Genomic DNA, 14,432 nt, shown 5'->3' with positions numbered 1-14,432 from the left:
TTTTTTTTTTTTCCCCCACTTTAAATTTTTTAATTTTTCCCCCTTGGGAGATCAAAATAAAAAAAAAAAAAAAAAATATATATATATATATATATATATATATATATATATATATATATATATATATATATATATATATATATATATACACATTATATAACAAGAAATGCTTGTTTTTGTGACATACTGGCACACAAGCAGTGAATAACTGACCATAGAAAGAAAAAATAAAATTTAAAAAATGAAATACGAATATATATTCAGAGTTAATAATATCTTGGAGAGATGTCCTTCAGTGTAACTCCAGATCCACGTGAAAATCTCCCAGATTTGAATACCTCCAGACTGAAATATTAACTCGCTTTCCTTTGGAATAATGCTCAAACAGGAGAATGTCTGACCCAAAATTTTGAAGTCAGATTTCTAATTTGATTTAGGTCTGAACCATTTTAAGGCAGGAACATTCATTAATCTAAACTAGAGCTGCACAACATTAAGAATACGTTTAATTGAATTGCTATTGCTGAATCCTGTGACAGCAATAACCCAGAATTTCCTGAAGCTTCTCTTTCTTTTCCTTCATCACAAAGCCCCCCACCACTCTTGGCAAAATCTAGACACTAAACTTGCACATCAAGTGTGTCTTGTGAAAGTGTATCAAACTAAAGTATTATTGACATTCAGAATTTGCAAAAATAGCACCAAAAGTACAATATCGCAATATTGCACACTTGTGATTACTGCTGTGATTTGATGTATTGTGCAACTCTAACATTAAACGATTCCATTAAAATATGGGCTGTAAGATTAAACAAATGTAAAAAAAAAAAAGGTCATGGTGTATAAATACTTTTTCAAGGCACCGTAAAAGCAACTATGTTTGAATACTCTTCTATGTAAAAGCTAATAATTGTCATGAACTTAATTAAAGAATAAATGTTTTCACCAAGCCTGTTTAAAATATTCAAAACAGAAAATGTTACCGACACGTTTTGTTTTGGCACCAGTTTTACAAACTAAAGAGACTTTTTCTCATCACATGAGTCACTTCTCCCTTCTTTCACTTATTCACAGGAACAGTCAGCTATTTCACAATCTTTGTAAAGCCAGAGGACAACACCAATATGGCAGCCAAACAAAGCACAAAATAGGAAACTAAACGTTTTAATCTCAAACATCTCTCTCTTTCAAAATACTAATGTATCATTAATGGTTCCTGTAAGTCTTTCCCGCCAGCAAGGCTATTTTTTTCCCCCCTTTCTCGGGAAGAAAAACAACATCACCAAACCATTAGGTAAACCAGACCTTCTGGAAAATTACTCTCAGCCAAACTGCGAGTTACACAACTCTCACCCTTTAATCTAAATCAAGTCATCACTTTGTGATGATTTGATAATTTGCATTAATGTGAACTGAACATCCCCCGAAATGGAGTCAGCCTACGGAACTGTGTGTGTGAACACATTTTATGTCCCCGCAATGTGACCAATACAAGCCTGCAAATACACAAGAGTCTAGGCTCCCAGCCAGCACTCCAAATATTTAAACATCAAGAAATTCCTTCCCAGAGAGCAGATATCTACAAAGAAGGAAATCAGGTTCGCTTCCTTTACTTGTAACTTCGACCAAGGCCAACTAAGTGGTCCACGCAGCTTTTAACATTTAGTTAGAATGCTGCGTTATATTTGCAACAGATGAGCTTGGGCTTTTATGTACACTCATCACTGCCATGAAGGTCTTTCATCTTAGGCTTTAAATGACATCTTTAAACCATTCTCCTCAAGTATTGTTGAAATTGTTGAACACAGTTTCAGTGACTTTGAAAAAGAAGTAGTAGCTTCACGTGTTTCAATTAAACTGGAATTTCTCTAATGCATTCTACGTGGAAATTACATATAAAGGCTGAAATATGTACATACAGTGACCCAAACACTTCACCAAGTGGTGCTGAAGGTCCAAGGTCCTTTTAGCATAACGAGTGAGAGATCACGATATGTTTGTCTTTGCAGTACAATCAGAATCTAAAATTCAAAGAAACTCAGTGAAGATTTTCAGAAGTTGGAGAAAATCTAGCAGAGCAGCAGATTATAACATTAACAGCTCCAACACTTGAAGGTAAATGTACTACATTCTGACTTGGTTGAACTTTAATAAGGCCTGAGAGAAAGTTCAAACTGTAACCCTCAGACAAAACAATGCGACTATGACCTTACAAGCTTGGAACCATCATGGCTCAAAAGTGTCTTTACTTGGAAACTGCTGGAACACAATAGTCAGTGAGTTTCATATTACCACAAAATTAGAGGTTACTGAGCAAGAAAATAGCACCTGCTTCAAAACTGATATCTGAGAGATAAAATTTTAAAGTAAAATGCTTATGAGAAATGGTGTATGGTCAGATCAGACAGCGATTACGCTGCCTGTCCACAATAATGACGTATTTGAAAATCTCACTCGACTTCTTCAGACATAAGAACGCTGTCCTTGTAGCGCTCTTACAAGGACAGCATCCTTGTAAGACGCAGCGGCTGCATCATGTTTTGGTGTTTTTTTTGTCAACACTAGTACATTGCAGAAGGTAGATAGACCAATGACAACTCACCACCTCCAATTTATTTAACTTTACCTCAAATCAAACACTGGACAGTAAAAAAAGTTGGACAAATGTGGGTGCTCTGATAGGACAATGAACAGAAACACACGTCGAAACATGAGCACAATGGACTTCCAAAAGACCCAACCTCAACAATAGCAGAAATACGTGGACTATGCTCAAACGCTCGGTCCGTTCCAGGAACACAATCAATGTAAATTGAATTTTGCCAAGAATTGTGGTCAAATATCCACAATTGTGCCAGAAGACATGGGTGTGAGGCAAAGTTCAGTCACAGATATGACAGAAGGCCAGTTTGACGACAAGACAAGACAAGACATAAGCTTAACAAACAACAAATTGTTTCAGTTCCTGTTCATTATGAAAAAAATCCAGCTCAAGTTTCAAACAATTAAAAGCAATCCAAACTCCATAAAAAAAAATAAATAAATAAATTAAAAAAAATAAAAACTTAAATAGTCTTATTTTTGAGCAATTGAATCAGGTAAAGAAGATGTCAACTCAAGGAGCATCACTTTTTTTTTGGTGTCTTGTCTGTCAGAATGTAAACTTCATTGTTTCTATGGTTACCCAAAATATTCCTACGCCATGTAAAAGATGTAGAAACTTCTGCAGCACTAATAAATATTATCATCTTTTGCAACAAACATAAATCATTAAAAGCTTAAAATTAAACTTACAATCATGCCAAAAATAAGAGTGTATGATTTCTTCTGACAGCAGTTGTTAGTGTGCTGAACTGAAAGTTTGTTTTTCTTTTTTTTCTTTTTTACAGTCACAAAGAAAGCTCGTCATTTTAACGTGTCTCTCCTACAGTTTTTGTTTCCTACCTGAAAATTTCCCACCATCATGAGTCCAGCGGCACAGATCCAGCCTGTGGACAGACTCGCCGTGTTGAGAACACAGTTTTGATGCTTCTCAATAACATGGGCGTAGCGAAGTAGCACAATCACCACCACTAAGAAGAGAAAGACAAATAAACACAGATCAATAGGTCACAGTCATTGTGTCAAGTGAGGTTGAAGGCTTCATAAGTAAAAATGGTATTTATTTTTCTTTTTGTTTATTTTGGCAGAGTACAACATGACTGGATGTAATTTAATGGAAACATGGACTCACACATTTCTCAGCCAAAAATTACATTAAGTTCTTGGAAAGCCATTTATTTGCCCATAGAGGCCACTCTGAAAAAAAAAAAAATCTGGAATAGGAAATAGCGGGAAAATATGTAAGACACACTGGTGGGGGTGGACGCAAGTCCCTCTGCGGATTAAAGGGGAAGCGAAACAAAGAAAAAATACAGTATTTGGGACAGTTGAGAGACGATGTGCTAATGGGTTCTAGCTGTGCTCACTGTTGTTCTGACCCCTGCCTGATTCGTCTTTATTCAGTCTTCACTGCTGGTGCTTGATGAAAGCTGACTGCTCACGGTAAAAGCGGGACATTGGAGACGAGTGGACAGAACGAAGCTGAAGGAACACAAAGAGACAAGGAGGCCCTCATGTCTTGACATTAATCTTATACAACTAAACTGCTGTGGTAACTCTGCCACCATCTCACAAGAGTGTAAAAGGAAAACATAAGAAAGTCAAGAGCTTTGTCATTCTTTGGTTTTGTTGCAGCTCTGGTGGCTGTGAGTCAGCATCTCAATGACTGGACATATTCAAAAATGTGTCCAAGAGCTTCATCAGTAATCTATTTACATAATTATTTTATGATAATTTTTACCCATTTGAGCAAACTTGCGTAAATGTTGATGGTTATTTAAAACAGATTCCAAATAGTTTGTCATTTCTTCATGACAAATTGTTGCAACTAAAAGACATTTGGTATTACTTCAGTGACGCAAATAGAGCTTAACCAGAAATATAATAGCCTACAGAAACCAGGTGGTGCCATTTGAGAAAATAAAATGCCAAATAAAAAGCTTGTGCTTCTCTTTATAAAACATGAGTTCAGAATGTGTTTCTTAGGTCAAGACTTGTGTGCAAGAATCCACAAACTTTGCAAATAAATTTACAAACTTCATTTTGCTGTGCATTTGTAACACTGTAGCTTATCTGCCTCGTCTTTCAATGGCCTACAAAGATATATAGCTTCACATAAAAAAAAAAATAAAATAAATATACTACTCCTGTATTTCTACCAAAAGAGCTGATACTGCTGCACACAATTCACCACATTTTTTGGAATATAAGGTCACTGCTACCAAGCTTACATAAATGCTAAGCTAATGTTACAGCAATACCTCCATCATAACGTTTAAGGATCCATTGCAGACTCTCTGTCTGCACTGATGAAGATTCATTCACATTGGCATGCTGAATGTTTAAAGCAGCTGAGATGGCAGGGAACACTCTGACTGTGTATGGAATATTAAACTTTAAGTCTGCAATAGTCAGATTATTGTTGAGTATGGGAAAAGAAAAAAAGAAGAAGTTCCTATGCACTATCAGCATTAATTTTATCCTTCATCCTAAAACACAAAATGACAAATGTGAGGTGATTTCAGGTCAAATCACGGAAAACCAAATAGCTTGAAATAATTGTGTTATTATTCTTTTTCGGGTTTTGTTTTTTTTTTTTTTTCAAAATGGAGAACATACTGAAAAGTCAGCTTAGTGAGCTGCAGCTTATTTCATCCATCTCCATGCACAAGGCTGCCTGCATTTTATAAATATATAAGAGATGATTGTGTTTAAACTTGTTGGGGACCATGAAAGCTTAGCCTGGAGGAAAAGAACAGAATGAATTAAGATGTACCTCCTATAAGCAAATGCATCGGTCTTCCTTACTTATCTTTTAGTTTGCGTAGGATATTTACTGTTGTCTCCCTTTAAAAGTAACAGGCAGAAGCAGAGGTTTAGTTAGCTTGTCCAGATTAGGTTTTTGATGAGCAAGCAGCGTAGTTGACCTTCACCTTGCCTCTGAGGCTCAGGACAGCTTCTTCCTGACAGCTCAACAATGGGAATAATTTCAGATAAACATGACATCCCACAACATTGTGAGACATTGTACAACCTCACAGCACCTTTTCAGTTCTCACTCTGTTCTCTAAAGTCAGGAAACTCAGGAAGGAAGTCCACTGCGGTTGAAACACTGTTTACACACCAAACTTACTCGTCCATGTAAAGTCCTGTTGCTACATGTGGAAGTAGAATAATGTATACAACCCTACAGGGGTAAGAAAATCTGCAGACCTATGCACACTTAAGTGTATGTTTCAGCAGAAATTGCAGTCTAACAAGCCCTCCTCGTCCCCATATAGGGATGATATTTCAGCTCAAGCACTCGGTTGCATTTTCTACCACAGGAGGTATTGCAGAGAAATAAAGCATGCATTGTATTTAAAAAAAAAAAATCATGTGTATACATTGGCAGAAAGGTTAAACCTGGAAAGAAAAGGAGAAGAATAGCTCTGAGGCAATATACGGTTCACAGAGGTCGTGTGATCCTGACCCTGAGCCAATCGCAGCTGGCACAGTCTTCCAAGTAAGTACATAAATCAATAGGCTAACAAGTTAAGCACTGATTTTTTACAATAGGCTGCTGTGGAGCTGCATACCTCACCAACTTAGCCTACTTCTACACAGACATAATGAGTTACTTTACAACCTGTATTAACATAAGTCTATGTACAGATTAAACCAGTAGTTTATGTAACCGACATAATCTGGAGGTGGAGGCATCTAATGCAGAAACAGGGTAGGTAACTGGAGTAACAATTCATTACCAGGTAATTTTTAGTGTGGAAGTCTAGTATTTTGATAAGGCTGCAGGTCACAAATTTGCATAGAAAGAAGTTTAAATATGCTAGAAACTTATAACATTTGCACATGTTTTTCTCTACCACTCTGATTTGAGACAATCTACATAAAAGCTTCTACTATTTTTCTCATTAAGACAAAAATATTCACACTGTTTGTTTTGAAACCAAACATCTGTTAAGAGTTTTCCAGAAAAAAGCAAAAACAAAAAGAATCTTCAAACAAATCCACAAAGCTCAAGCATTAATAAATTTAAAAGGACTGCTTTAAAATATATACTCTTTAAGTTAAATACAAGTTGTTTTTCTCTTTGGTGGTCAAAAACAAATTAGAAGAATGCTTAAAATAGATTTTGTTTTCTTTTCACATTTACAATAATATAAAATCACCAGCTATTAATGCGTCGGCTTCTTCCTGTGACATCACCACCCACTTGGGTAAGTGTTTTTTGTTTAGCTTTTGTCATCAAATTTACATACATGAAAAAAAAAAGCTAAAGTTGAATTTTTTAACCTCACACTGATCCAAAGTAATCAAAAGTTTTAATGTGACAAATTTATATATTAGTCATCTTTATTGGTTTTGTGGTACAAGTAAGTAAATAACCAGATTGCAATGTCAACTCATTTCTTCCTGAAGCAATGGACTAGTGCAAAGGACCTACTGTTAAAGGCTGACAGCTGGTAATACAGGATTTTATTCCATAACAAGACTTTTCCCTTAAGGTTTGGGAACCATATTTGAACTATATTCATAGCCTTAATGCTGTTGTTTTTCATCTTCTTCACTTATTCTGCCTTGTTTTGTGTGGCACATTGAGTCTGTGGTAAAGTTCTAAAATTCAAATAAATAAATAAAAATTGATGAAGACCTGACATGCAAGTCCTGACTGTGGGAGTAAAATGTAACATGCAAAGAAAGCATGAATATGTTGACTCTAAACAAAGATCCTGGCCGGTCAGCAGCTTTGAACCAGCGTCCTGTAACGGCTGATCATTTGCCCAATTTATTGTTCAGTGCATTTCTGAAAAACTGTAACAGAAATTTAGCATTACTACTCACGTTATGAATCCTCATGTGATCTGACCAACAGTGCAATTCTAATTATATTTCATATGCATTTTGATTAGACACGTTCGCTGGACATAGGTACCAGCAACCCTCCGATCCTCACTAGGGACAAGGGCGTACAGAAAATGGATGGATGGATGTTGATTAGACAAATAAATGCATCATCAATTAAACTGCTTCTTCGTTTTCTGATAAAGAGCTTCACTGAACATAACTAGAATGATACTTAAAAGAGAGGATATTCAGAGACAATTTCCTCATAACCTTGTTTTATGTCATTACAATGATTCATATAACTGACATGTAAACTTTAATTACATGCCAGTAAATATGGACCCTACATGTTTCATAGAAAAGTATTAGGCTGTAGATCTCGGCTGGGAAGGTATACCAAAGGTTAAAAAAAAAAAAAAAAAAAAAAAAAAAAACCCTTTTTTACAACTTTTCAATGTGGTCCTTTTTCAAAAAAGGGAAATTATAAAAGGAACTGATGAAGTTATCATAGTTTACCATCACCGAAAGGTGGAAGCTTAGGAGACAACATTGAGTCTGACCTCACAGTGTTTTGCAGACGTATTGTGAAAGAAATAATCGTCATAGTTGGCAATCTTGACTTAAGCAAGATGGGTATTGTCAGGGTTGAGAAACACCGAATGTGGAGCTCATGTTTTTCTCATGTTACCTTGAATAATGAGTTAACATCTTATTGCTATTAATGACCAAAGTACAATTAGCCAGCACTCATTCAAGCTCTCTATGTTATGCAGTGATGAGCACTGGCCCAATAAACTGAACAAACATGTTGGTCTTTCCCTGCTGCCTGTGCAGACTTCACACTAACATGCAACAGTCTGGTCCCTTCTGTCTGGCAAAGTGCACATTTTATACAGTCTCTGTCTAAACAGACAAAGAAGCCTATAACTATAATCTGCATCTAAACAAGACAGGAGTAAACAGTTTTACTACAGTCCAGAGGCAACCAGTCAGAAGTGAACGATGCCAGAGGCATGGGTACAGAAAAAAAAGCTCTTTATACCAAGCTTTTTATACCGTTGTGTGTGCGAACACACACTCACACACAGTCAGTCCACAGCTGGGAAACATTAACTAGATCAGGGGAGTCAGAACCACCAGCGAGCACCGGGCAACAGCACGTGTAGACTAACAGAAGACATGCAGAGCAGCACATGGGAGCTCTGCCTCTTCTGTTATATCACGTCTGTTTTCCTTGTGCCTCCTGGAACACACACTGTCCCTTCTGGATGTGGACAAGTGTATATTTCTCCATTACAACTACTCTGAAACTAAAACAGGCTTTCATTTCTGCTTTGTTCAGATTCACAACGGGTTTCTCCTCATATTCTAGATAGACATGATGACAATGACATTTTATGCAAGTCTCTATAATAATGTCATCATGAAGACCAAGACGCATAGCAGACAGATTTGGAAGAACTTTAAAGCTGGGCTAGGCTATAAAACAATATGCTAAGCTATAAGCAGTAGTCTGAAAATGTAAACATGCCAAAGCATGTTTTTACAACAAAACCTCCCAAGACATTATCTTCCATCTAAACCTACAGGCTGGGAAAAACAACTTAGGTGGTTAAACCTATTATTTATTCACTCCACCAGTTTGCCGTTTGTGGCTGAGTTAACTATAAGCCACGCAAGGAACACGAGCAAGATGGCAAGATGTTGAGCAGGTTTTGTACAAGTTTTGGTCTGATGAGAGGACAACTGGTCTGTTTGTTTCCCATAGAAAACATCAATGGAGGTAAACTACAACAGCATTTTACACTAAAAACATCATCAATATGGTAAAACAAGGTGGTGGAACAATCATGCTTGTCAGATCAAAGCATATTGGACCGGCCCAGTCAAAGTGCAGACTTTTCAAAACTTGTAAATGGATGGTAACAGACACAATTCTTCCAACCTGACTGAGTTTCAGCTATTTTGCAAAGAAGAGACATATTTACTGTACTGTCATAAATTCACATAGGAAAAACTGAAAGCCATGTTTGGTTTTCCTTTCAATTCCCTAACAGAAATTACTTGAATGCTGTTGTTGGTTTGTCACGTAAAACCTAAATAAAATACATTTAGCTTGTGATTATACAATGACAAAATGTGTAAACGTTTATACCAAAGCACTGTTGGTTTGGTGCTTCATGTTGTACCATAAGGAGGATGGAGGTGTGTGTTGTTAGTGCCCATATTCCTTACCCATGAAGGATCCGGTGCTGCAGATGAGGCTGAAAAAGCAGCTCTCTGGTGGAAGAGTCCCGCATTTACTGCAAGAAAAAGTACATAAAATAATTCAGAGAATTACTTTGAATCGGTACGTCCACACTCTTCAGCAACACCGTCACCATTTGCACCATTCTGTGAAATGAAATATGCTGCTGAGCTGCGTTCGTGCTTGTTGACAGTCAGACCGAAGCTTGATCCTTCACATCCCGTAGTGAAGTGTTTGGCTTCTCACCCACTGCATACCTCGCCTCTTTTCTAGGAATGGGAAATGTCTGAGCGATTGGGAAGCCAGGAGACACTCGGCTCCTGTCTGTTTCTGTAAACGTTCCTGCTGCATTAAGCCACTCACATGTTCTTCTGGAACGTACAATTTAGTATGACTACAGAGGAAAAAGTCCCCTTCCTAATCCTTCAGCACTAGTTTGATTTTTTTTTTTTTTTTTTTTACATAAAAAATAGCTTGGTGAGTTCATACTGCCTATTTTGAGGCATTACATTTTACATAAAGATTGTTTTCACGACTGTTTGAGTTAAATCTCCAGAGTCTAACAGTTAAAGAGGAACTGGAGTGACTTTATTTCCTCCCCAAAAAAGCAGGTTTTGTTTGCATGCGTGTTTACATAGCTTAAGTGTGTGCGTGAAGTGCCACGGTGGCAGGCAGGATATTTCTGCCGTGAGTTATTTTCAGCACGCACACAGGACAGCGGTCTCTCAATCTCTTTTCTTTTTTTATAAACAGTGTGCAGACAGGAGCCGAGCGAGACAATGGGACGGTGGTTCCTGTTTTTAATCAGCAGAACCAAAAGAGACATGGGAGCCGCAGGGGCCCCGCCGCACATGGCCGGAGTCTCACTCACCTGATGAGAGGTACGTTATCTAACGTGCAGCAAAACGACGGACCGCTCTGCAAATGCAGGTCCTCTTCACAGGACTGGTTGTACAACCTGCAACAGAAATCATTCAACATTCATTAAAATCGATGCTCTTTGGATATCACTCGTGCCAAGAATGGAACAATGATGAATGAAGAGATTTTATCTCATGGGCATGTGGGTCCCAAATAGATCCGATTCACACTCAATGGGCACCAAGTGGGCCTGTGTTCATAATAATGGGGCCCGCCTGTGTTCACTACATTGAAGTCATGGTGAAACCATGTGGGGCACCATAAGCACGGTCCCCAGAGGGTAGAAAGACAACTGGATCAAATTTCTTAAAACATCTGGGCCTCACATGGGTCACACTTCTTAACTTTTGTCGTTCTGCATCAAACTTATACAAATAACCGGTTCCTTTAACCCATGGACAGTTCTATATGGGGTCAAATTTTCAGCCCTTTTCCAATTCCTGAGGCCATCAAATGTAAATAAAGGCTGGGATGAGTGAATCAGTCAAATTTCAGTAGCAGAAATAATTGCCTTTTTTATTTAAATAAAAGCAAATAGATCAAAATGTATACATTTGTTTAAAATTTCTCAAAAAAACAAACAACAAAAACCCGAAAATACAATATTTAAACAGTGTTGTTCCGTAATGCTATCTTACAATAAAAATCCCATCCTCAAAAAAAAAGGATGCCTGTTTTTAATCAATGTTAACCTCACAACAATACTTCCAAAAAATTGGCTTGGTAGAGAGGTCATTTTGTAAGAACAAATAGTCCCTGAGTACTGTTTGTTCTTACAAATAGTCTATGCTGTTCTTTGTAAACAAAAATAAAACATTACCGTTTTATTTTTGTACCCACTGCTTACCACATACCCACTACAGTGGGTATGTAGGGATCAACATAAATATGATGAAACAAAACACAGGACAGAAGAAGCAGCATACCAGTTATCCACAGGACAGACGTGCTGGTTGTAAAGGGCCATGGCATATCTGAAACAGATACAGCGTGATTAACCAGAGTGGGAGGAAGATAATTCATAATGTGATCAGTTGCACTGCTATCTAAAAATGTTAATTTCTGAGGGATTGAGTAAACAAAGATACAGAAACAAGCACTAACACAATTGACAAAAGCATCTACTGATGTATTTAGCATTGATCCTGAACAAAGTGACATAAAATGGACAAACTGGTTAGTGTGTTGACATAACATCAGCTAAAGAACATCATTTTGTATTTTTTCAGCTTGACTGAAAAATACACTTTTTACTTTCTGTGGGCCAGAAAACATTATAAACATTTTATTGGCCATTTCTAAAACTGAACTAAAGCCTTTTAATCTCTGATATTTGCATGTAAATTAGTTGCTTTTCCCCTAATGCTGATTTTTTTTTTAGACATCAGTGCCTAAAAAGATACACAAATTAGAATAATTTGTGCCATTCTGACCTTACATTTCATCGGGTCAGCCTGTGAGACCAGGCGACCCGACGTTCAATAATCTCTTATCGTTGTCCGGAACTATAAAGTTCAAGGAGTGAAAATACTAGTTAGTATCAGGAAAACCGGATTGACGAACAGTCATTATCAGTTCTGTTGTTTGTTTTTGACAGGTCACTGACCAGCTTCATCCACTGATGGTTCAATGACCACCGGTTCAAAAATTAGTAGCAACATTTTAAACTAAATCACGATGATTACAGTGACTAAGCCAAAGTCTATGTTGCCTCTGGGGTGACCACTACAAAAGTTCAACTTTATAAAATTAGTTTATAAGGCTTTACACATAAATGAATCAAGTGGCATTCTGCACTGATCATTGATCGCTGATTTAAAGTGAGTTCATGACAAAAAAAAAAAAAGTGGTTTATCATAAAAACAACAAAATTTGGACCCCGGCATTAAAACATTGAACAGACATTCGCCGGCCGCTTCATGAGGCACATCCACTTGCTTAACCAAATTGTAAATCAAGATAATCCAATTTCAGCAATCCAGTGAGGCATCTAAACAGGGCAAAGATGACTTACAGAAGTTCAGTACCAGAGTCAGAATGAGGTAGAAAGTGAAACATAAGTGACTTTGAAGAAGGAAGTGACTCAGATTTACACAGAACAGCCAGAGAAAAAAAATAGCCAAAGGCCGGTTTGATGATATAGAAAGGCATCCATGATTCACACCCAAATATGCAGCAACTGCAGATTTTGACCAAAATCTTATCATGTCAAATCCATCCAGCTCTGAACACAAACAGGACAAACCAATAGCAAGGTGTACCTAATAAAGTGGCCATCGGAGAGTAAATGTCAAGCTTACTCATATCATTGTCAACAATTTGTTTCTACTTTAAATAAAACCAATAAATGAAACTTTTTTTTACTATATCTGATGATGCTTACTGAGCACCTATGAATACAACGATCCAGATCATGTTCAAGACAGAAGTTAACGGCACCTTGCGATAAAGTTTTCTCTGAGGTCTCATCTCAGACCATATAATATTTTGCCAACACAAACACACACACACACACACACACAGCTGTTCTGTCTGTGCATGTCCAATCCTTATGAAACAGCAAGTGAGGAAAGATCTACACACGTATGTATAACAGATAAGGGGAATTTCTTCATATCAAAATGAGCGGTGGGAAAGTGTGAATCTTGAGATGATTACATTCTCCAAAACCATGTGACTCAACTCCAGCTAGAACAACCATATTCATTTGTATTCGATCAGTTAGTCTTTTTTTTTCCTACACTGGGCCTCCCACACGGGGAAAAACGGACAAACGGGAAGGAAATGCAACTGTCAGTTTGTCATATTACACACTTCTCATTCACGCACACCGACATGCAGGGTTAAAAATGGTGGGCTATTCCGAGATGCTGAACATCTGTCCTGATTTGCGATCGCAGACGTAGTTCAGCAAGAGTTTAAGCACCAATTAGGAATGTTTTCAGCGGCTGATGGTATCATGTTCATGAAGCCGTTTTTAAAAAGGACAGAGACAGCATGTCGCAAACATGCACTCAATATAGCCCGAAATGACCGTGTGAAAAACATTCCTGGGTTAAAATAATTCTGCAATCTGAAAATCTCAGTTTACATTTGAGTTTGTTACTATCATCATCCTCTATCTAGTTTGTTGAAATGAGCATTTACAGCCAGTGGACTCACTTGCAACTTATATCCAAAACTGCATGTATGCACTTCTCAAAAAGGCAAATACTGACCATGATTGTAGTACTTTTATATAAGACAATAAAGGAGAAATAGTACAAGAATTCAAATACTGTATTATTTTAGATGCACAAATCTTTAGCATCAGAGATGGCCAAGTTATTTAATGCCATGATTACACCCAATAGGACATACTGTATAAGAACCTCGTAAAAAACAACACACATTTAAAACCAATTGAAACAGTTTAGAAACAAGCATCCAACAGCTGAAACAGCATCCAACAGCTAAAACAGCTGAAACAGCATCCAAAACAGCTGAAACACTGGGTGCCTTTAAATCTCAACTTAAAACTCACTTGTTTAGAGTTGCTTATGGCTAAATTAGGGTTAGAGTGTGGGTTTTGATGTCTTCGATGTTTTTAATGTTTTTGTCTTTAGTTTTTATGTCTTCGATGTTTTTAATGTTTTTATCTTTAGTTTTGATGTCTTCGATGTTTTTAATGTTTTTTTATTTACTTTTCATCTAGTTATTAACTTCTTTTTATTTCTCTTTCACACTATCTATGTGAAAGACAGTTCGAAGAATCCCAGTTCGACAAATCTATATCAAGGGGTGTGAGAATCCTTGTTAAATGACATTTAACTAAAGT

The 14,432-nt window shown here is 37.1% G+C and overlaps 1 protein-coding gene across 1 annotated transcript in view; it reads right to left on the bottom strand.

The window, feature by feature from the left end:
- Window positions 1-14,432, bottom strand: part of LOC106959550 (transmembrane protein 150A) — a 34,604-nt gene that overhangs the window by 7,978 nt on the left and 12,194 nt on the right. Inside the window, exons 3-6 of the mRNA XM_015052194.1 lie at window positions 11,542-11,589; window positions 10,566-10,652; window positions 9,682-9,749; window positions 3,445-3,572 (exon numbers count right to left, since the gene is read on the bottom strand). Of these exons, the coding sequence (XP_014907680.1) occupies window positions 3,445-3,572; window positions 9,682-9,749; window positions 10,566-10,652; window positions 11,542-11,589 (331 nt within the window). The remainder of the gene's footprint in view (window positions 1-3,444; window positions 3,573-9,681; window positions 9,750-10,565; window positions 10,653-11,541; window positions 11,590-14,432) is intronic.

This window comes from Poecilia latipinna, unplaced genomic scaffold (genome assembly GCF_001443285.1).
Source record: "Poecilia latipinna isolate Pla-1442-1.1 unplaced genomic scaffold, P_latipinna-1.0 Scaffold53, whole genome shotgun sequence".
Lineage (NCBI taxonomy): Eukaryota > Metazoa > Chordata > Actinopteri > Cyprinodontiformes > Poeciliidae > Poecilia > Poecilia latipinna.
Note: the sequence above shows the minus strand (reverse complement) of the source record. Positions and strands in the feature narration are given on the sequence as shown.